Source organism: Oncorhynchus gorbuscha, linkage group LG03 (assembly GCF_021184085.1).
Source record: "Oncorhynchus gorbuscha isolate QuinsamMale2020 ecotype Even-year linkage group LG03, OgorEven_v1.0, whole genome shotgun sequence".
Taxonomy (NCBI): domain Eukaryota; kingdom Metazoa; phylum Chordata; class Actinopteri; order Salmoniformes; family Salmonidae; genus Oncorhynchus; species Oncorhynchus gorbuscha.
In genome coordinates, this window is record NC_060175.1 from 17,778,942 (window position 1) to 17,803,661 (window position 24,720).

At 45.7% G+C, this 24,720-nt stretch overlaps 1 protein-coding gene across 5 annotated transcripts in view; it reads right to left on the reverse strand.

The window, feature by feature from the left end:
- LOC124027074 (vitamin D3 receptor B-like) overlaps positions 1 to 24,720 on the reverse strand; it is a 108,251-nt gene that overhangs the window by 11,001 nt on the left and 72,530 nt on the right. For all 5 annotated transcript variants that reach the window (XM_046339631.1, XM_046339626.1, XM_046339640.1 and 2 more), the window contains 3 exons: positions 21,686 to 21,869; positions 13,633 to 13,784; positions 929 to 1,045 (listed from right to left, as the gene is read on the reverse strand). In XM_046339631.1, coding sequence (XP_046195587.1) covers positions 929 to 1,045; positions 13,633 to 13,784; positions 21,686 to 21,869 — 453 coding nt within the window. The remainder of the gene's footprint in view (positions 1 to 928; positions 1,046 to 13,632; positions 13,785 to 21,685; positions 21,870 to 24,720) is intronic.

A 24,720-nucleotide genomic window follows, 5' to 3' on the forward strand; every position in this document is an offset into this window, starting at 1 on the left:
TTGACAAGACAGTGTTTACATTTGAAGGAAGGGAGTAGACATGGCTGCTAAGACTTGACAAGACAGTGTTTACATTTGAAGGAAGGGAGTAGACATGGCTGGTAAGACTTGACAAGACAGTGTTTACATTTGAAGGAAGGGAGTAGACATGGCTGCTAAGACTTGACAAAACAGTGTTTACATTTGAAGGAAGGGAGTAGACATGGCTGCTAAGACTTGACAAGACAGTGTTTACATTTGAAGGAAGGGAGTAGACATGGCTGCTAAGACGTGACAAGACAGTGTTTACATTTGAAGGAAGGGAGTAGACATGGCTGCTAAGACTTGACAAGACAGTGTTTACATTTGAAGGAAGGGAGTAGACATGGCTGGTAAGACTTGACAAGACAGTGTTTACATTTGAAGGAAGGGAGTAGACATGGCTGCTAAGACATGACAAGACAGTGTTTACATTTGAAGGAAGGGAGTAGACATGGCTGGTAAGACTTGACAAGACAGTGTTTACATTTGAAGGAAGGGAGTAAACATGGCTGGTAAGACTTTAAAGCCCATAGCCATGAGAAAAAGTGTGTGTTATCCTTATACCTAAAACTAAGCATATGTGTGGTTCCATGACAAAATACATCAATTTGGCTAATATTAGGTCACGTACAGAAACAGGCATGCCATACTTGAATGTAGATTTTAGCCAACGGTAAATAGGAAATCTACATACACACAAATGTTCAAAATCGATTCATACCATGTCATGTACAAACACAGGCACACCATGCATGTATACGCACAAGTTATCATCAACCCCACTGACGAAAATAAATGGACAAGATACACACTCACACACACATGCGCAAGCAGCCACTGAGACTGGAGTGTGTTGACTTCAGCACAGACACACAAGAACACTCACACACACACACACAGTGTGTACCTGGGGAGAGGAGGCAGATGGCCATGAGTAGCACATGTTCCTCCTCGTGGAGGTTGAGTTTCTTAAGGCCCACCTGGAATTTAACCAGTGGCTCCAGCAGCTCCAGAGTGTGGCCCGCTGCAGGAGGCAACCCATACATACACACACACAAATACACGTTGATCAGATAGCAATCACAATATATCTTTATATACTTGCCTAAACCTAAGGATGTGTGGTTTCACGAGATAAGACATGTATTCATATTATACTATGTACTGTACAGTGCCTCCAGAAAGAATTCAGACCCCTTGACTTTTTCCACATTTTGTTACGTTACAGCCTTATTCTAAAATTGATTAAATAAATAAAAATACTCAGCTTTTATACACAACACCCCATGATGGCAAAGCGGGAAAAACGTTTATAGATATACCTTATTTACATAAGTATTCAGACCCTTTGCCATGAGACTCAAAATTGAGCTGGTGCATCCTTGGTGCATCCTTGTTTCCATTGATCATCCTTGAAATGTTTCTACAACTTGATTGGAGTCCATCTTTGGTAAATTCAATTGATTGGACATGATTTGGAAAGGTGCACACCTTTCTTTATAAGGTCCCACAGTTGACAGTGCATGTCAGAGTACAAACCAAGCCATGAGGTCCAAGGAATTGTCAGTAGAGCTCCGAGACAGAAAAACATTTCTGCAGCATTGAAGTTCCCCAAGAACACAGTTGGCTCCCACATTCTTAAATGGAAGAAGTTTGGAACCACCAAGACTCTTCCTAGAGCTGGCCGCCCGGCCAAACTGAGCAATCAGGGGAGAAGGGCCTTGGTCAGGGAGGTGAACAAGAACCCGATGGTCACTCTAACAGAGCTCTAGAGTTCCTCTGTGGAGATGGGAGAACCTTCCAGATGAAAAACAATCTCTGCAGCACTCCACCAATCAGGCTTTTATGGTAGAGTGGTCAGACGGAAGCCACTCCTCAGTAAAAGGCTCAAGACAGCCCACTTGGAATTTGCCAAAAGGCACCTCAGACCATGAGATACAAGATTCTCTGGCCTGAAAGCCAAGCGTCACATCTGGAGGAAACTTGGCACCATCCCTACTGTGAAACATGGTGGTGGCAGCATCATGCTGTGGGGATGTTTTTCAGTGGCAGGGACTGGGAGACTAGTCAGGATTGAGGCAAAGATTAATGGAGCAAAGTACAGATAGATCCTGCTCCAGAGTGCTCAGGACCTCAGACTGGGGCGAAGGTTCACCTTCCAACAGGACAACGAACCTAAGCACACAGCCAAGACAAAGGAGGAGTGGCTTCGGGAAAAGCCTCTGAATGTTCTTGAGTGGGCCAGCCAGACCCCGGACTTGAACACGATCGAACATCTCTGGAGAGACCTCAAAATAGCTGTGCATCAACACTCCCCATTCAACCTGACAGAGTTTGAGGATCTGCAAAGAAGAATGGGAGAAACTCCCCAAATACAGGTGTCCAAACTTGTAGCGTCATACCCAAGAAGACTAGTCTGTAATCGCTGCCAAAGATGCTTCAAGAAAGTACTGAGTAAAGGGTCTGAATACTTATGGTAAATGTGATATTGCGGGGGGGTTCATAAATTTGAACAAAAATTCTAAAAACCTGTTTTTGCTTTGTCATTATGGGGTATTGTGTGTAGATTGATGAGGGAAAAAACTATTTCATCCATTTTAGAATAAGGCTGTAACGTAACAACATGTGAAAAAAGTCAAGGGATCTGAATACTTTCTGAAGGCACTGTATATCATGTGTGTGATATATCATATGTCTATGTATACGAACAGTGATTGTTATCAGCTAACAGTGATTGTTATCAGCTAACAGTGATTGTTATCAGCTAACAGTGATTATTTTAAGCTAACAGTGATTGTTATCAGCTAACAGCGATTATTTTAAGCTAACAGCGATTGTTATCAGCTAACAGTGATTATTTTAAGCTAACGGTGATTGTTATCAGCTAACAGTGATTGTTATCAGCTAACAGTGATTATTTTAAGATAACAGTGATTGTTATCAGTGAACAGTGATTATTTTAAGCTAACAGTGATTGTTATCAGCTAACAGTGATTATTTTAAGCTAACAGTGATTGTTATCAGCTAACAGTGATTGTTATCAGCTTAACAGTGATTATTTTAAGCTAACAGTGATTGTTATCAGCTAACAGTGATTGTTATCAGCTTAACAGTGATTATTTTAAGCTAACAGTGATTGTTATCAGCTAACAGTGATTGTTATCAGCTAACAGTGATTATTTTAAGCTAACAGTGATTGTTATCAGATAACAGTGATTATTTTAAGCTAACAGTGATTGTTATCAGCTAACAGTGATTATTTTAAGCTAACGGTGATTGTTATCAGCTAACAGTGATTGTTATCAGCTAACAGTGATTATTTTAAGTTGACAGTGATTGTTATCAGCGAACAGGGATTATTTTAAGTTGACAGTGATTGTTATCAGCTAACAGTGATTATTTTAAGATAACAGTGATTGTTATCAGCTAACAGTGATTATTTTAAGTTGACAGTGATTGTTATCAGCTAACAGTGATTGTTATCAGCTTAACAGTGATTATTTTAAGCTAACAGTGATTATTTTAAGATAACAGTGATTGTTATCAGCTAACAGTGATTATTTTAAGATAACAGTGATTGTTATCAGCTAACAGTGATTGTTATCAGCTAACAGTGATTATTTTAAGATAACAGTGATTGTTATCAGTGAACAGTGATTATTTTAAGCTAACAGTGATTGTTATCAGTGAACAGTGATTATTTTAAGCTAACAGTGATTGTTATCAGCTAACAGTGATTATTTTAAGCTAACAGTGATTTATCAGCTAACAGTGATTATTTTAAGCTAACAGTGATTGTTATCAGCTAACAGTGATTATTTTAAGCTAACGGTGATTGTTATCAGCTAACAGTGATTGTTATCAGCTAACAGTGATTATTTTAAGATAACAGTGATTGTTATCAGTGAACAGTGATTATTTTAAGCTAACAGTGATTGTTATCAGCTAACAGTGATTATTTTAAGCTAACAGTGATTGTTATCAGCTAACAGTGATCGTTATCAGCGAACAGTGATTATTTTAAGCTAACAGTGATTGTTATCAGCTAACAGTGATTATTTTAAGTTGACAGTGATTGTTATCAGCTAACAGTGATTGTTATCAGCTTAACAGTGATTATTTTAAGCTAACAGTGATTGTTATCAGCTAACAGTGATTATTTTAAGCTAACAGTGATCGTTATCAGCGAACAGTGATTATTTTAAGCTAACAGTGATTGTTATCAGCTAACAGTGATTATTTTAAGTTGACAGTGATTGTTATCAGCTAACAGTGATTGTTATCAGCTTAACAGTGATTATTTTAAGCTAACAGTGATTGTTATCAGCTAACAGTGATTGTTATCAGCTTAACAGTGATTATTTTAAGCTAACAGTGATTGTTATCAGCTAACAGTGATTGTTATCAGCTAACAGTGATTATTTTAAGCTAACAGTGATTGTTATCAGATAACAGTGATTATTTTAAGCTAACAGTGATTATTATCAGCTAACAGTGATTATTTTAAGCTAACGGTGATTGTTATCAGCTAACAGTGATTGTTATCAGCTAACAGTGATTATTTTAAGATAACAGTGATTGTTATCAGCGAACAGGGATTATTTTAAGTTGACAGTGATTGTTATCAGCGAACAGGGATTATTTTAAGCTAACAGTGATTGTTATCAGCTAACAGTGATTATTTTAAGGTGACAGTGATTATTTTAAGCTAACGGTAATTGTTATCATGTCACGTTCTTTCCATCGTTCGTATGTGTTTTCCTTGTTTTAGTGTTGGTCAGGACGTGAGCTGGGTGGGCATTCTATGTTGTGTGTCTGGTTTGTCTATGTTTGGCCTGATATGGTTCTCAATCAGAGGCAGGTGTTAGTCATTGTCTCTGATTGGGAACCATATTTAGGTAGCCTGTTTTGTGTTGGGTTTTGTGGGTGATTGTTCCTGTCTCTGTGTTTGCACCAGATAGGACTGTTTAGGTTTTCACTTTTCTTGTTTTATATAGTCTGTTCATGTATAGTTGTCTTTATTAAAAACATGAATAACCACCACGCTGCTTTTGGTCCGCCTCTCTTTCACCAGAAGAAAACCCTTACAGAATCACCCACCAACCAAGGACCAAGCGGCGTGGTAAACAGAGGCAGCAGCAACAGCAGCAGCAGGAGAAGTGACAGGTGCAGCAGGAGCAACAGCAGCAGCAAAGGCAGCAGCAGGAGAAGCAACAGAGGCAGCAGCAGCAGTGGGAGAGGCTGCACTATTTGAATAAATGGACTTGGGAGGAGATCCTTGACGGAAAGGGACCCTGGGCAGAGCCAGGGGAATATTGCCGCCCCAAAGCCGAGCTGGAGGCAGCGAAAGCAGAGAGGCGGCATTATGAGGAGCTAGCACGGCAGAGCGGCTGGAAGACCGAGAGGCACCCCCAAAAATGTATTGGGGGGTGGCACAGGGAGAGTGTGGCAGAGTCAGGAGTCAGACCTGAGCCAACTCCCCCTGTTTACCGTAAGGAGCCATGGATGGAATTGGAGCTGTCGGCGAAGCAGAGTGCTGAGTCTGAGAGTGTGGAGGATGTATTGGACAGAGTAGAAAGAAAGCTGTTGGTTTGGCATAGTATGCACGGCATACTAGTGCCACCACCACGCATCAGGCCTACAGTGCGTCCCGCCTGCCGGAGCCTTCCTCCTCTCCAGCGCAGCCAGAGTCTCCCGCCTGTCCGGTGCTGTCAGAGCTACCGCCCCTCATGCCAGAGGCGCCAGAGCCCCTCATTCCAGAGGCACCAGTGCTCCTCAGTCCAGCGCTGCCAGAGCCTTTTTCTCCAGTCTGCCCAGCGCCGTCTGAGCTACCCGTCTTCCCAGCGCCGTCTGAGCTACCAGTCTGCCCAACGCCGCCAGTGCCGCCAGTAAGCCCAGCGCCGCCAGTCAGCCAGGATCCGCCAGTCTGTCAGGATCCGCCAGTCTGCCAGGATCCGCCAGTCTGCCAGGATCCGCCAGTCAGCCAGGATCCGCCAGAACTGCCAGTCGGCCAGGATCTGTCAGCCAGTCAGCCAGGATCCGCCAGAACTGCCAGTCGGCCAGGATCTGCCAGTCAGCCAGGATCTGCCAGTCGGCCAGGATCCGCCAGTCGGCCAGGATCCGCCAGTCGGCCAGGATCCGCCAGTCAGTCGGCCAGGATCTGCCAGTCAGCCAGGATCCGCCAGTCGGCCAGGATCTGCTAGTCAGCCAGGATCAGTTAGATCCGCCATTCAGCCAGGATCCGCCAGTCTGCCAGGATCCACCAGTCAGCCAGGAGCCGCCAGAAGTGCCAGTCAGCCAGGATCTGCCAGGATCTGCCAGTCAGCCAGGATCCGCCAGTCTGCCAGGATCCGCCAGAACTGCCAGGATCTGCCAGTCCGCCAGGATCTGCCAGTCGGCCAGGATCTGCCAGTCAGCCAGGATCCGCCAGTCTGCCAGGATCAGTTAGATCCGCCATTCAGCCAGGATCCGCCATGTGCCAGGATCTGCCAGTCCGCCAGGATCTGCCAGTCGGCCAGGATCTGCCAGTCAGCCAGGATCCGCCAGTCTGCCAGGATCAGTTAGATCCGCCATTCAGCCAGGATCCGCCATGTGCCAGGATCCGCCAGTCAGCCAGGATCCGCCAGTCTGCCAGGATCCACCAGTCTGCCAGGATCCACCAGTCTGCCAGGATCCGCCAGTCTGCCAGGATCTGCCAGAACTACCAGTCAGCCAGGATCCGCCAGAACTGCCAGTCTGCCAGGATCCGCCAGTCAGCCAGGATCCGCCAGAACTGCCAGTCAGCCAGGATCTGCCAGTCAGCCAGGACCTGCCAGAGGCGCCAGAGCCCCTCATTCCAGAGGCACCAGTGCTCCTCAGTCCAGCGCTGCCAGAGCCTTTTTCTCCAGTCTGCCCAGCGCCGTCTGAGCTACCCGTCTTCCCAGCGCCGTCTGAGCTACCAGTCTGCCCAACGCCGCCAGTGCCGCCAGTAAGCCCAGCGCCGCCAGTCAGCCAGGATCCGCCAGTCTGTCAGGATCCGCCAGTCTGCCAGGATCCGCCAGTCTGCCAGGATCCGCCAGTCAGCCAGGATCCGTCAGAACTGCCAGTCGGCCAGGATCTGTCAGAACTACCAGTCAGCCAGGATCCGCCAGAACTGCCAGTCGGCCAGGATCTGCCAGTCAGCCAGGATCTGCCAGTCGGCCAGGATCCGCCAGTCGGCCAGGATTATATCCAGTCCATTCAGCCAGGATCCGCCAGTCGGCCAGGATCCGCCAGTCGGCCAGGATCTGCCAGTCAGCCAGGATCCGCCAGTCAGCCAGATCTGCAGTCAGCCAGGATCAGTTAGATCCGCCATTCAGCCAGGATCCGCCAGTCTGCCAGGATCCACCAGTCAGCCAGGAGCCGCCAGAAGTGCCAGTCAGCCAGGATCTGCCAGGATCTGCCAGTCAGCCAGGATCCGCCAGTCTGCCAGGATCCGCCAGAACTGCCAGGATCTGCCAGTCCGCCAGGATCTGCCAGTCGGCCAGGATCTGCCAGTCAGCCAGGATCCGCCAGTCTGCCAGGATCAGTTAGATCCGCCATTCAGCCAGGATCCGCCATGTGCCAGGATCTGCCAGTCCGCCAGGATCTGCCAGTCGGCCAGGATCTGCCAGTCAGCCAGGATCCGCCAGTCTGCCAGGATCAGTTAGATCCGCCATTCAGCCAGGATCCGCCATGTGCCAGGATCCGCCAGTCAGCCAGGATCCGCCAGTCTGCCAGGATCCACCAGTCTGCCAGGATCCACCAGTCTGCCAGGATCCGCCAGTCTGCCAGGATCTGCCAGAACTACCAGTCAGCCAGGATCCGCCAGAACTGCCAGTCTGCCAGGATCCGCCAGTCAGCCAGGATCCGCCAGAACTGCCAGTCAGCCAGGATCTGCCAGTCAGCCAGGACCTGCCAGTCAGCCAGGATCTGCCAGTCGGCCAGGATCCGCTAGTCGGCCAGGATCCGCCAGTCTGCCAGGATCTGCCAGAACTGCCAGTCCGCCAGGATCTGCCAGTCCGCCAGGATCTGCCCGTCGGCCAGGATCTGCCAGTCAGCCAGGATCCGCCAGTCTGTCCGGATCAGTTATATCCGCCATTCAGCCAGGATCCGTCATGTGCCAGGATCCGCCAGTCAGCCAGGATCCGCCAGTCAGCCAGTATCCACCAGTCTGCCAGGATCCGCCAGTCTGCCAGGATCTGCCAGAACTACCAGTCAGCCAGGATCCGCCAGAACTGCCAGTCTGCCAGGATCCGCCAGTCAGCCAGGATCCGCCAGAACTGCCAGTCAGCCAGGATCTGCCAGTCAGCCAGGATCTGCCAGTCAGCCAGGATCTGCCAGTCGGCCAGGATCTGCCAGTCGGCCAGGATCTGCCAGTCGGCCAGGATCTGCCAGTCGGCCAGGATCCGCTAGTCGGCCAGGATCCGCCAAAACTGCTAGTCGGCCAGGATCTGCCAGTCGGCCAGGATCTGCCAGTCGGCCAGGATCTGCCAGTCAGCCAGGATCCGCCAGTCAGCCAGGATCCACCAGTCAGCCAGGATCCGCCAGAAGTGCCAGTCAGCCAGGATCTGCCAGTCTGCCAGGTTCTGCCAGAACTGCCAGTCGACCAGGATCTGCCAGTCGGCCAGGATCTGCCAGTAAGCCATGATCAGCCAGTCTGCCAGGATCAGTTAGATCCGCCATTCAGCCAGGATCCGCCAGTGTGCCAGGATCCGCCAGTCAGCCAGGATCCGCCAGTCCGCCAGGATCTGCCAGTCGGCCAGGATCTGCCAGTCAGTCAGGATCCGCCAGTCTGCCAGGATCAGTTAGATCCGCCATTCAGCCAGGATCCACCAGTGTGCCAGGATCCGCCAGTCAGCCAGGATCCGCCAGTCAGCCAGGATCCGCCAGTCTGCCAGGATCCACCAGTCAGCCAGGATCCGCCAGAAGTGCCAGTCTGCCAGGATCTGCCAGAACTGCCAGTCTGCCAGGATCTGCCAGAACTGCCAGTCGGCCAGGATCTGCCAGAACTGCCAGTCGGCCAGGATCTGCCAGAACTGCCAGTCGGCCAGGATCTGCCAGAACTGCCAGTCGGCCAGGATCTGCCAGTCGGCCAGGATCTGCCAGTCAGGCAGGATCCGCCAGGATCAGTTAGATCCGCCATTCAGCCAGGATCCGCCAGTGTGCCAGGATCCGCCAGTCTGCCAGGATCTGCCAGAACTACCAGTCAGCCAGGATCCGCCAGAACTGCCAGTCTGCCAGGATCCGCCAGTCAGCCAGGATCCGCCAGTCTGCCAGGATCCACCAGTTAGCCAGGATCCGCCAGAAGTGCCAGTCAGCCAGGATCTGCCAGAACTGCCAGTCGGCCAGGATCTGCCAGAACTGCCAGTCGGCCAGGATCTGCCAGAACTGCCAGTCGGCCATGATCTGCCAGTCCGCCAGGATCGGCCAGTCGGCCAGGATCTGCCAGTCAGCCAGGATCCGCCAGTCTGCCAGGATCAGTTAGATCCGCCATTCAGCCAGGATCCGCCAGTGTGCCAGGATCCGCCAGTGTGCCAGGATCCGCCAGTCAGCCCGGATCCGCCAGTCTGCCAGGATCCGCCAGTCTGCCAGGATCCGCCAGTCTGCCAGGATCTGCCAGAACTACCAGTCAGCCAGGATCTGCCAGAACTGCCAGTCAGCCAGGATCCGCCAGTCAGCCAGGATCTGCCAGTCAGACAGAATCTGCCAGTCAGCCAGGATCAGTTAGATCCGCCATTCAGCCAGGATCCGCCAGCCTGCCAGGATCCACCAGTCAGCCAGGATCCGCCAGAAGTGCCAGTCAGCCAGGATCTGCCAGATTAGTCAGCCAGGATCTGCCAGTCAGCCAGGATCTGCCAGTCAGCCAGGATCTGCCGGAACCACCAGCCAGCCAGGATCTGGTAGATCCGCCATTCAGCCAGGATCCGCCAGCCTGCCAGGATCCACCAGTCAGCCAGGATCCGCCAGAAGTGCCAGTCAGCCAGGATCTGCCAGATCCGCTAGTCAGCCACGATCTGCCAGTCAGCCAGGATCTGCCAGTCAGCCAGGATCTGCCAGTCAGCCAGGATCTGCCGGAACCACCAGCCAGCCAGGATCTGGTAGATCCATCAACCTGCCTGAGCTTCCTCTCACTCCTGAGCTTCCTCTCACTCCTGAGCTTCCTCTCACTTGAGCTTCCTCTCACTCCCAGCTTAACAGTGATCCCGAGCTTTATAAGTCCTGAGCTACCTCAGTCCATTGTTATTTCAGCTAACAGTCAAGGGATTACTAAGATTTAAGAGTGGGGTCCACGTCCAGCGCCAGAGCCACCGCGGACAGATTGTTATCCGCACCTCGGGGGGGGGGGGTTCTGTCACGTCTGTCCAGTGATTGTTTTCCTTGTTTTAGCTAACAGTGACCTGAGCTGGGTAGGCATTCTATGTTGTGTGTCTGGTTTGTCTATTTCTATGTTTGGCCTGATATGGTTCTCAATCAGTGCAAGTGTTAGTCACTGTCTCTGATTGGGAACATATTTGATGGGTGATTCTGTGTTTGCACCAGATAGGACTGTTTAGTTTTCATTGTTTTATATAGTCTGTTCAGTGATTCGTCCTTATTAAAAACATGAATAACCACAGTGATTTTGGTCAGCCTCTCTTTCACCAGAAGAAAACCCTTACATATCAGCTAACAGTGATTGTTATCAGCTAACAGTGATTATTCTAAGCTAACAGTGATTGTTATCAGCTAACAGTGATTATTTTAAGATAACAGTGATTGTTATCAGCTAACAGTGATTGTTATCAGCTAACAGTGATTATTCTAAGCTAACAGTGATTGTTATCAGCTAACAGTGATTGTTATCAGCTAACAGTGATTATTTTAAGATAACAGTGATTGTTATCAGCTAACAGTGATTGTTATCAGCTAACAGTGATTATAACAGTGATTGTTATCAGCTAACAGTGATTATTTTAAGCTAACAGTGATTGTTATCAGCTAACAGTGATTATTTTAAGCTAACAGTGAATGTTATCAGCTAACAGTGATTATTTTAAGATAACAGTGATTATTTTAAGATAACAGTGATTGTTATCAGCTAACAGTGATTGTTATCAGCTAACAGTGATTGTTATCAGCTAACAGTGATTATTTTAAGATAACAGTGATTGTTATCAGTTAACGGTGATTGTTATCAGCTAACAGTGATTATTCTAAGCTAACAGTGATTGTTATCAGCTAACAGTGATTATTTTAAGCTAACCTCGATTGTTATCAGCTAACAGTGATTGTTATCAGCTAACAGTGATTATTTTAAGCTAACAGTGATTGTTATCAGCTAACAGTGATTGTTATCAGCTAACAGTGAATGTTATCAGCTAACAGTGATTATTTTAAGCTAACAGTGATTGTTATCAGCTAACAGTGATTGTTATCAGCTAACAGTGATTATTTTAAGCTAACAGTGATTGTTATCAGCTAACAGTGATTATTCTAAGCTAACAGTGATTGTTATCAGCTAACAGTGATTGTTATCAGCTAACAGTGATTATTTTAAGATAACAGTGATTGTTATCAGCTAACAGTGATTGTTATCAGCTAACAGTGATTATTTTAACAGTGATTGTTATCAGCTAACAGTGATTATTTTAAGCTAACAGTGATTGTTATCAGCTAACAGTGATTATTTTAAGCTAACAGTGAATGTTATCAGCTAACAGTGATTATTTTAAGATAACAGTGATTATTTTAAGATAACAGTGATTGTTATCAGCTAACAGTGATTGTTATCAGCTAACAGTGATTGTTATCAGCTAACAGTGATTATTTTAAGATAACAGTGATTGTTATCAGTTAACGGTGATTGTTATCAGCTAACAGTGATTATTCTAAGCTAACAGTGATTGTTATCAGCTAACAGTGATTATTTTAAGCTAACCTTGATTGTTATCAGCTAACAGTGATTGTTATCAGCTAACAGTGATTATTTTAAGCTAACAGTGATTGTTATCAGCTAACAGTGATTGTTATCAGCTAACAGTGAATGTTATCAGCTAACAGTGAATGTTATCAGATAACAGTGATTATTTTAAGCTAACAGTGATTGTTATCAGCTAACAGTGATTATTCTAAGCTAACAGTGATTGTTATCAGCTAACAGTGATTATTTTAAGATAACAGTGATTGTTATCAGCTAACAGTGATTGTTATCAGCTAACAGTGATTATTCTAAGCTAACAGTGATTGTTATCAGCTAACAGTGATTATTTTAAGCTAACAGTGATTGTTATCAGCTAACAGTGATTATTTTAAGCTAACAGTGAATGTTATCAGCTAACAGTGATTATTTTAAGATAACAGTGATTGTTATCAGCTAACAGTGATTGTTATCAGCTAACAGTGATTATTCTAAGCTAACAGTGATTGTTATCAGCTAACAGTGATTATTTTAAGATAACAGTGATTGTTATCAGCTAACAGTGATTATTTTAAGCTAACAGTGAATGTTATCAGATAACAGTGATTATTTTAAGCTAACAGTGATTGTCATCTTAGAGTAGGATCCAGGATCAGCTCTCTCATTCATTATGATTTAAACTGATCCTAAATCAGCACTCCTAGATAATGGCAGGTGGGCTAGTGGTTAAGAGATTGGGTCAGTAATCACTGTTGATATATGGTTTCCCCAACTAAGCGTTTGTGTGGTTTCATGAGATGAGAAATGTACTAACAGTAAATCATACATGATAGAGCGTTATGGATGGAAACTTATAGTTCACTTTAGTTAGGTGTTAATTGATAGATAAAGAAACAGGCCTCCTGTTTGTAATCTCTGTATCATAAACAACTTTTTACATTTGTTATGATCCAGAAACTGGAAAGGAGGCTGCTAACTTCACAACCAAAAGGTATGCTTATGTGTTATCAATTGTTTAATTGGTAACTATTGATTATCTCTATTTGAAGAGTTTTTTTCCAAAACCCTATATATACATTTTCTGAAATGTTTGTAATTTAGCTGTTATTGTTTAGAGAACTTATGAAAGAGATTGGAGTGTTTTTGCATCATATGATGCAAAACACAGTGGCTGTATTTCTTTATTCTGAAAGTTATATATCATGAAAACTTCATTGCTGACATACAAAATATTTTAGGAATATATCAACAATGGACTAACGAAACAAATACCAAAAGATAATAAAATAATAATAATTAATATTGATTTCACATAATCAACTAATCATCAAGCTTTGATCATTTGAATCAGCTGTGAAGTGTTAAAAAAAAAAACTCACACACATTGGGGTCACATTGGGGTCCCCAGGACTGAGATTGGGGAACGCTGCACTAGATGCTTTGTGAGAGAGTCTAGGTCAGGAGTGATATTCTTTGGTTGATCTGTAAAAATACCCTGGGCTTGTTTGAAAAGCAAATGAAAGCCTCTGGGGTCTGTGGATGGGTCCAACTGGCTCTGCTGCTCAAGTGTGTTAGCGTTTTAGAGTACGTACTCCTAGTTGGAAAAGGTGTATCTGTGTGTGTTGTGTGTATGCACCTGTTTGTGTTATCCTTTTCCACTCACCTTCAGAAACATGGATGGTTGGAAAGGGTGTGTGTGTTAGCCTCAGTCTTACCTTTAGTGACGTCGGTGATGCAGTACTTGAAGTCGGACACACCACAGCTCCAGGACATATCCTCCAGGTTGAAGGACTGGTTTGAGCGCAGCATGATCACCTCGATGGCGCTTGACTTGAGCAGGGCAATCTGGTCCTCAGCCGTCAGCTCCCTGGAAGGATTACAACCAGGGGTGTATTCATTAGTGTACCCATGAAGCAAACAAAGCTAAACAAATGTTTCTCATTGGACAAGTTCAGGTAGTCCCCCTCCCTGTTTCAGTCCATTTCTTCTTTTTGGTACTACATTTTTTTAATTTGTTTTTATTTCACCTTTATTTAACCAGGTAGGCTAGTTGAGAACAAGTTCTCATTTGCAACTGTGACCTGGCTAAGATAAAGCATAGCAGTGTGAACAGACAACAGAGTTACACATGGAGTAAACAATTAACAAGTAAATAACACATTAGAAAAAAAGAGAGTCTATATACATTGTGTTCAAAAGGCATGAGGAGGTAGGTGAATAATTACATTTTTGCAGATTAACACTGGAGTGATAAATGATCAGATGGTCATGTACAGGTAGAGATATTGGTGTGCAAAAGAGCAGAAAAGTAAATAAATAAAAACAGTATGGGGAAGAGGTAGGTAAAAATGGGAGGGCTATTTACCGATAGACTATGTACAGCTGCAGCGATCGGTTAGCTGCTCAGATAGCAGATGTTTGAAGTTGGTGAGGGAGATAAAAGTCTCCAACTTCAACGATTTTTGCAATTCGTTCCAGTCACAGGCAGCAGAGAACTGGAACGAAAGGCGGCCAAATGAGGTGTTGGCTTTAGGAATGATCAGTGAGATACACCTGCTGGAGCGCGTGCTACGGGTGGGTGTTGCCATCGTGACCAGTGAATTGAGATAATGAACGTGGCCCAGAAAGATGGCCCCTATGAAAAGAAAGAAATCCCGTTTGACAGTGGCCATAAACAGTGGGCTTACGGTCCGGTTATGATCAGACAAAGGTTTAATGGATGGGGTTGTAGATTTTTTAATTTAGGAGACTGTTCAGTTACTGTTTGATTGAACGTTAGAATGGGCAAAACTAGTGACCTAAGCAACTTTGAGTGTGGTATGATCGTAGGTGCCAAGCGCCCCTGTTCCAGTATCTTAGAATTGTCGAGCCTGCTGGGATTTTCACGCACAACGGTGTCTAGGATTTACCGATAATGGTGCGACAAACAAAAAACATCCAGTCAGCGGCAGTCATAGGGGCGAAAACAGTTAGTTGATGAAAGCGGTCGAAGGAGAATGGCAAGAATCGTGCAAGCTAACAGGTGGGCCACAAAATACAGGAGCAGTACAAAATTGGTGTGCAGAATTGCATCTCGGAACACACAACTCGTCGTCATTGTCAGGGATGGGCTATTGCAGCAGACGACCACACCCGGTTCAATTCCTATCAGCTAAAAACAAGAAGAAGCGGCTCCAGTGGGCACATTGAGGAGGGGAAACACATTGCCTAGTCCGACGAATCCCGGCACCTGTTGCGTCATGCTGATGGCAGAGTCAGGATTTGGGGCAAGCAGCATGAGTCCATGACGCTATCCTGCCTGGTGTCAACAGTACAAGCTGGTGGTGGTGTAATGTTGTGGGAAGTGTGTTCCTGGCACAAGTTAGGTCCCTTGATCCCAAATGAGCAATGTTTGAATGCTACACCTTGTAGAATCCATGCCTCGAAGAATTCAGGTTGTTCTGAAGGCAAAGGGGGGTCCGACCTGCTACTAGATGGTTGTACCTTATAAACTGGATGTCGATTGGTTTGCATGTCGATTGGTTTGAGCGCTTGTGTTGTGCAATCGAGATAAATAGTTGTCTGGGCTTTGTAAGGCACTATATCTCACGCATGTACAGTCGTGGCCAAAAGTTTTGAGAATGACACAAATATTAATTTTCACAAAGTCTGCTGCCTCAGTTTGTATGATGGCAATTTGCATATATTCCAGAATGTTATGAAGAGTGATCAGATGAATTGCAATGAATTGCAAAGTCCCTCTTTGCCATGAAAATGAACTGAATCCCCAAAAAACATTTCCACTGCATTTCAGCCCTGCCACAAAAGGACCAGCTGACATCAAGTCAGTGATTCTCTCGTTAAGACAGACGTGAGTGTTAACGAAGACGAGGCTGGAGATCACTGTCATGCTGATTGAGTTCTAATAACAGACTCGTAGCTTCAAAAGAAGGGTGGTGCTTGGAATCATTGTTCTTCCTCTGTCAATCATGGTTACCTGCAAGGTTACCTAAAACACGTGCCGTCATCATTGCTTTGCACAAAAAGAGCTTCACAAGCAAGGATACTGCTACCAGTAAGATTGCACCTAAATCAACCCTTTATCGGATCATCAAGAACTTCAAGGAGAGCGGTTCAATTGTTGTGAAGGCTTCACAACGTCTCCTGAAGTTGATTCAGCTGCGGGATAGGGGCACCATCAGTACAGAGCTTGCTCAGGAATGGCAGTAGGCAGGTGTGAGTGCATCTGCACGCAGTGTGAGGCGAAGACTTTTGGAGGATGGCCTGGTGTCAAGAAGGGCAGCAGAGACGCCACTTCTCTCCAGGAAAAACATCAGGGACAGCCTGATATTCTGCAAAAGGTACAGGGATTGGACTGCTGAGGACTGGGGTAAAGTCATTTTCTCTGATGAATCCCCTTTCCGATTGTTTGGGGCATCTGGAAAAAAGCTTGTCCGGAGAAGACAAGGTGAGTGCTACCATCAGTCCTGTGTCATGCCAACAGTAAAGCATCCTGAGACCATTCATGTGTGGGGTTGCTTCTCAGCCAAGGGATTGGGCTCACTCACAATTTTGCCTAAGAACACAGCCATGAATAAAGAATGGTACCAACACATCCTCAGAGAGCAACTCCTCCCAACCATCCAGGAACAGTTTGGTGATGAACAATGCCTTTTCCAGCATGATGGAGCACCTTGCCATAAAGCAAAAGTGATAACTAAGTGGAACTGGGAACAAAACATCTGGGAACAAAACATCGATATTTTGGGTCCATGGTCAGGAAACTCCCCAAACTTGTGGTCAATCCTCAAGAGGTGGGTAGACAAACAAAAACACAAATTCTGACAAACTCCAAGCATTGATTATGACACTTATGAAATGCTTGTAATTATACTTCAGTATTCCATAGAAACATCTGACAAAAATATCTAAAAACACTGAAGCAGCAGACTTTGTGAAAATGTATATTTGTGTCATTCTCAAAACTTTTGGCCACGACTGTACACCCTCACACTCATACAATATTATGCACACACACAAGCACACCACACACACACGTTGGGTGGTTTCAAAGCTTAGATATCAGATCATACATGTGTAAACACTCCAGAGTTAATCCGGTAGCATCCATCATCATCATCCCAAGAGAGAGGAGAGAAGGGAATGGTGATGGTCTGGAAAGACAAGCCATAGCTAGTCTGGACGTGCCCTATCCCTGGCCTCTGTGACACTGAGTGATGGCCCCCGTCGACAAACTCCACAAGAGTAAACACTGTACAACAACAGAGCCCTTATGTCGTGGGGCAAAAGAAAGCAATCAAAGAAGTTTCCCAAGAAACCTATGACATATCCAGCATGGCAAAAGTTACGAGTTTCCAAGAAACTCTGTCATATCCCCACGGCAGGATTTATATGTCATACTGGTTACGGCTGATGTGGTGTGTTCAATGGCCTTCCCTTCAGTGGCCTTTCCTTCAGTGGCCTTCCAGTGGCCTTTCCTTCAGTGGCCTTCTCTTCAGTGGCCTTTCCTTCAGTGGCCTTCCAGTGGCCTTTCCTTCAGTGGCCTTCCCTTCAGTGGCCTTCCCTTCAGTGGCCTTCTCTTCAGTGGCCTTTCCTTCAGTGGCCTTTCCTTCAGTGGCCTTTCCTTCAGTGGCCTTCCAGTGGCCTTCCCTTCAGTGGCCTTTCCTTCAGTGGCCTTCCAGTGGCCTTCCCTTCAGTGGCCTTTCCTTCAGTGGCCTTTCCTTCAGTGGCCTTCCCTTCAGTGGCCTTTCCTTCAGTGGCCTTCCCTTCAGTGGCCTTCCCTTCAGTGGCCTTCCCTTCAGTGGCCTTCTCTTCAGTGGCCTTTCCTTCAGTGGCCTTCCCTTCAGTGGCCTTTCCTTCAGTGGCCTTTCCTTCAGTGGCCTTTCCTTCAGTGGCCTTCTCTTCAGTGGCCTTTCCTTCAGTGGCCTTCCCTTCAGTGGCCTTTCCTTCAGTGGCCTTCCCTTCAGTGGCCTTTCCTTCAGTGGCCTTTCCTTCAGTGGCCTTTCCTTCAGTGGCCTTCCCTTCAGTGGCCTTTCCTTCAGTGGCCTTCCAGTGGCCTTCCCTTCAGTGGCCTTCTCTTCAGTGACCTTTCCTTCAGTGGCCTTTCCTTCAGTGGCCTTTCCTTCAGTGGCCTTTCCTTCAGTGGCCTTCCCTTCAGTGGCCTTTCCTTCAGTGGCCTTTCCTTCAGTTGCCTTTCCTTCAGTGGCCTTCCCTTCAGTGGCCTTTCCTTCAGTGGCCTTCCCTTCAGTGGCCTTCTCTTCAGTGGCCTTTCCTTCAGTGGCCTTTCATTCAGTGGCCTTTCCTTCAGTGGCCTTCCAGTGGCCTTTCCTTCAGTGGCCTTCCCTTCAGTGGCCTTCCCTTCTGAAGAGATATTATAGCCCCTCAAGGGATAAAATACAGTTGTTTTGACTACCTTGAATTGAAACATTTTGTTGTATTACTTCAGGGTAAACTTAAATCTATAATGACATACGATGATAACTTTTGACCTCGTCAACCAATCACATATTCGGTGTGATGTTAAAGGCACACGCTTTAATTGCGACAGACTGCCTCTGCCACTTGGTACTGGAGAAACATAACCATTCTCAATGCATAAACGGAGCTATGGATGCAAGGACTAGTTTTAAACATATTTTGAAGCACGACAAAGACAGCAAAAACATAAACAATGAAGTAATACAACTGAAGAATCAGTTGTAGTAAGACATTCATTATGTATATTTATTCTGAGAGAAGCAATTACTATAATGGCTATATAATTGTGCAGCACTGACAAGCCTCAATGCTCTTCTTCGGTCAGAAGACCTACATGAACATTACTAGCAATGCCTGACCGTATCCTCGACCTTACTTTGCCACTTTACTCTGTCAAACATCAATCTTTATGACATATAATCTGATGATAACAAAAGATAACAGAAATAATTGCATGTGTAGGCACACTTGTCCTTCTGTGAAGGAACACTCAGACTCTTAACACTTAAACTGCTGGGCCTCGCTACCCCCCTGTACTCCATTAATGAACAGCCATTTTGACTGCAACATAAATATATTTCAAAGAACACAATAACATTTTCATTAGTGTTATTCTGCCGTGTGCAAAGGTTATTCTTGGAAAAACTGTACTTTGAAAGTTATTTGGTAAAGGAAATAGTTTTGGAGACCTCAGAATCTGCTCTTTCTGAAACTATATAGAAATCAAAACATCGTACCTGCATGTGACTCTGCAGGATTATTTGAAAAGGTCACTTTTTGGAGCACTGAGAAAAAAATGACACAACCTCCTAAATCTGCATATACAGTTGAAGTCAGAAGTTTAGTCAAATACATTTTCACAATTCCTGACATTTAATCCTCTTAAAAATGTCCTATCTTAGGTCAGTTAGGATCACCACTTTATTTTAAGAATGTGAAATGTCAGAATAGTAGAGAGAATGACTTATTTCAGCTTGTATTTCTTTCATTACATTCCCAGTGGGTCAGAGGTTTACATACACTTACATACATACACAAAGTAGTATTTGGTAGCATTGCCTTTAAATGTTTTAACTTGGGTCAAAAGTTTCGGGTAGCCTTCCACAAGCTTCCCACAATAAATTGGGTGAATTTTGGCCCATTCTTCCTGACAGAGCTGGTGTAACTGAGTCAGGTTTGTAGGCCTCCTTGCTCGCACACGCTTTTTCAGATCTAACCATAGAATTTCTATAGAATTGAGGTCAGGGCTTTGTGATGGCCGCTCCAATACCTTGACTTTGACGTCCTTAAACCAATTTGGGCCCAAACTTTGGAAGTATGCTTTAGGTCAGTGTCCATTTGCAAGACCCATTTGCAACAAAGATTTAACTTCCTGACTGATGCTTTGAGAAGTTTCTTCAATATATCCACATAATTTTCCTGCCTCATGATGCCATCTATTTTGTGAAGTACACCAGTCGCTCCTACAGCAAAGCACCCCCACAACATGATGCTGCCATCCACGTGGTTCACGGTTGGGATGGTGTTCTTCAGCTTGCAAGTCTCCCCCTTCTTCCTTCAAACATAATGATCGTCATTATTGCCAAACAGTTCTTTTTTGGTTTCATCAGACCAGAGGACTTTTCTCCAAAAAGTACGATCTTTGTCACCATGTGCAGTTGCAAACCGTAGTCTGGCTTTTTTTATGGCGGTTTTGGAGCAGTGGCTTCTTCCTTGCTGAGCGGCCTTTCAGTTTATGTCAATATAGGACTCATTTTACTGTGGATATAGATACTTTTGTACCCGTTTCCTCCAGCATCTTCACAAGGTCCTTTGCTGTTGTTCTGGGATTGATTTGCACCTTTCACGCCAAAATATGTTCATCTCTAGGAGACAGAACACGTCTCCTTCCTGAGCGGTATGATGGCTGCGTGGTCCCATGTTGTTTATACTTGCGTATTATTGTTTGTACAGATGAACGTGGAGCCTTCAGGCGTTTGGAAATTGCTCCCAAGGATGAACCAGACTTCTGGAGGTCTACAATATTTGGCTGATTTCCTTTGATTTCCCCATGATGTCAAGCAAAGAGGCACTGAGTTTGAAGGTAGGCCTTGAAATACATCCACAGGTACACCTCCAATTGACTCAAATGATGTCAATTAGCCTATCAGAAGCTTCTAAAGCCATGACATCATTTTCTGGAATTTTCCAAGCTGTTTAAAGGCACAGTCAACTTAGTGTATGTTAACTTCTGACCCACTGGAATTGTGATACAGTGAATTATAAGTGAAATAATCTGTTTGTAAACAATTGTTGGAAAAATTACTTGTGTCATGTTCAAAGTAGATGTCCTAACCAACTTGCCAAAACTATAGTTAGTTAACAAGAAATTGGTGGAGTGGTTGAAAAACGAGTTTTAATGACTCCAAACTAAGTGCATGTAAACTTCCAACTTCAACTGTAACACAAATTCTATTTGTGATACCGAATTTCTAACAGCATACCTCTGTTAAATAGACTTATTCAGGAAAAGTCAAGAACGGAGGGGGCATGACTCAAACAATTGCTGAGATATTTCAATTTGAACCTCCAAATGCAGTCAAAATGTCTGCCTCTGCACTTCTAGTGTTAAATGAGTAAACCCACAAATAAGGCCTTGTTTATATTCGTGACAAATAGACTTCATGAATCCATTATTGGAAATCCTGAAAATTCATACATGCACTACACACACACACACACACACACGCACACACACACGCACACTCACACTCACAAACACACACACACCAGCAGGCACATACAAACACACACACAGGCCTGCACAAACACACACACACACACACACACACACACACACACAACACACACACACACACACACACACACACACACACACACACATGCAGGCACACACAATCACACACACACGCAGGCACGCACAAACACACACACACACACACATGCAGGCACACACACACACACACATATGCAGGCCCGCACAAACACACACACATGCAGGCCCGCATAAACACACACATGCAGGCCTGCACAAACACACACACGCAGGCCTGCACAAACACACACACACACAAACGCAGGCCCGCACAAACACACACACACACATGCAGGCCCACAAAAACACACAAACATACACACACGCATGCACACATTTTTGGTATTTAAATGTGCTGGAAATTCAGTTCAACACATTTAAAAAATCACATACTCTAACTAAACACACACATACACCCTTTACCCTCCTCACCCCATCCATCCACACAAACCACCCATTAACCCACACACACTCACCTGAAACCGGGGATCATCTTAGCGAAACCAATGACCTTCTGGATGCTGTAGCTGACCAGGTCGGCCAGGTGGGGCAACATGGAGAGCTTGGAGCCGTCATCGTCGTTAGAGTCCGGGCTGCCACTCTGGTCCTGGTACATCATCAGCAGGTTACTGAAGTTCATCAGCTTAGTGTCCACAGACTCTATATGGAGGGAGGGAGGGAGGGAGTTAGAAACTCATAGGAGAAAAACAACATTCCCGTCAGATTAGTATCCATTGATTCTTCTGAAAAAGGGGAAAGGGAATGGAACACGGACAGAGAAGGCTATGGAGTGAAAACATGGAGAGAGAGAAGGCTATGGAGTGAAAACATGGAGAGAGAGAGAGAAGGCTAGGGAGTGAAAACATGGAGAGACAGAGAAGGCTAGGGAGTGAAAACATGGAGAGACAGAGAAGGCTAGGGAGTGAAAACATGGAGAGACAGAGAAGGCTATGGAGTGAAAACATGGAGAGACAGAGAAGGCTAGGGAGTGAAAACATGGAGAGACAGAGAAGGCTAGGGAGTGAAAACATGGAGAGACAGAGAAGGCTAAGGAGTGAAAACATGGTGAGATAGAGAAGGCTAGGGAGTGAAAACAAGGAGAGAGAGAGAAGGCTAGGGAGTGAAAACATGGTGAGACAGAGAAGGCTAGGGAGTGAAAACATGGTGAGATAGAGAAGGCTAGGGAGTGAAAACATGGAGAGAGAGAAAAGGCTAGGGAGTGAAAACATGGTGAGATAGAGAAGGCTAGGGAGTGAAAGCATGGAGAGAGAGAGAAAAGGCTAGGGAGTGAAAACATGGTGAGATGGAGAGACAGAGAAGCTAGGGAGGAAAACATGGAGAGAGAGAGGTGAAAACAAGGAGAGAGAGAAAAGGCTAGGGAGTGAAAACATGGTGAGACAGAGAAGGCTAGGGAGTGAAAACATGGTGAGATAGAGAAGGCTAGGGAGTGAAAACATGGAGAGAGAGAGAAAAGGCTAGGGAGTGAAAACATGGAGAGACGGAGAAGGCTAGGGAGTGAAAACATGGAGAGACAGAGAAGGCTAGGGAGTGAAAACATGGAGAGACAGAGAAGGCTAGGGAGTGAAAACATGGAGAGACAGAGAAGGCTAGGGAGTGAAAACATGGAGAGACAGAGAAGGCTAGGGAGTGAAAATATGGTGAGACAGAGAAGTCTAGGGAGTGAAAGCATGGAGAGAGAGAGAAAATGCTAGGGAGTGAAAACATGGAGAGACAGAGAAGGCTAGGGATTGAACACATGGTGAGACAGAGAAAAGGCTAGGGAGTGAAAACATGGTGAGACAGAGAAAAGGCTAGGGAGTGAAAACATGGTGAGACAGAGAAGGCTAGGGAGTGAAAACATGGAGAGACAGAGAAGGCTAGGGAGTGAAAACATGGTGAGATAGAGAAGGCTAGGGAGTGAAAACATGGAGAGAGAGAGAAAAGGCTAGGGAGTGAAAACATGGAGAGACAGAGAAGGCTAGGGAGTGAAAACATGGTGAGATAGAGAAGGCTAGGGAGTGAAAACAAGGAGAGAGAGAAAAGGCTAGGGAGTGAAAACATGGTGAGACAGAGAAGGCTAGGGAGTGAAAACATGGTGAGATAGAGAAGGCTAGGGAGTGAAAACATGGAGAGAGAGAGAAAAGGCTAGAAAGGAGTGAAAACATGGAGAGACGGAGAAGGCTAGGGAGTGAAAACATGGAGAGACAGAGAAGGCTAGGGAGTGAAAACATGGAGAGACAGAGAAGGCTAGGGAGTGAAAACATGGAGAGACAGAGAAGGCTAGGGAGTGAAAACATGGAGAGACAGAGAAGGCTAGGGAGTGAAAATATGGTGAGACAGAGAAGGCTAGGGAGTGAAAGCATGGAGAGAGAGAGAAAATGCTAGGGAGTGAAAACATGGAGAGACAGAGAAGGCTAGGGATTGAACACATGGTGAGACAGAGAAAAGGCTAGGGAGTGAAAACATGGTGAGACAGAGAAAAGGCTAGGGAGTGAAAACATGGTGAGACAGAGAAGGCTAGGGAGTGAAAACATGGAGAGACAGAGAAGGCTAGGGAGTGAAAACATGGAGAGAGAGAAAAGGCTAGGGAGTGAAAACATGGAGAGAGAGAAAAGGCTAGGGAGTGAAAACATGGAGAGAGAGAAAAGGCTAGGGAGTGAAAACATGGAGAGACAGAGAAGGCTTGGGAGTGAAAACATGGAGAGACAGAGAAACCTTGGGAGTGAAAACATGGTGAGACAGAGAAGGCTAGGGAGTGAAAACATGGAGAGAGAGAAAAGGCTAGGGAGTGAAAACATGGAGAGAGAGAAGGCTAGGGAGTGAAAACATGGAGAGACAGAGAAGACTATGGAGTGAAAACATGGAGAGACAGAGAAGGCTAGGGAGTGAAAACATGGAGAGAGAGAAAAGGCTAGGGAGTGAAAACATGGTGAGACAGAGAAAAGGCTAGGGAGTGAAAACATGGTGAGACAGAGAAAAGGCTAGGGAGTGAAAACATGGTGAGACAGAGAAAAGGCTAGGGAGTGAAAACATGGTGAGACAGAGAAAAGGCTAGGGAGTGAAAACATGGTGAGACAGAGAAGGCTAGGGAGTGAAAACATGGAGAGAGAGAAAAGGCTAGGGAGTGAAAACATGGAGAGAGAGAAAAGGCTAGGGAGTGAAAACATGGAGAGACAGAGAAGGCTTGGGAGTGAAAACATGGAGAGACAGAGAAGGCTTGGGAGTGAAAACATGGTGAGACAGAGAAGGCTAGGGAGTGAAAACATGGAGAGAGAGAAAAGGCTAGGGAGTGAAAACATGGAGAGAGAGAAGGCTAGGGAGTGAAAACATGGAGAGACAGAGAAGGCTAGGGAGTGAAAACATGGAGAGACAGAGAAGGCTAGGGAGTGAAAACATGGAGAGACAGAGAAGGCTAGGGAGTGAAAACATGGAGAGAGAGAAAATGCTAGGGAGTGAAAACATGGAGAGACAGAGAAGGCTAGGGAGTGAAAACATGGAGAGACGGAGAAGG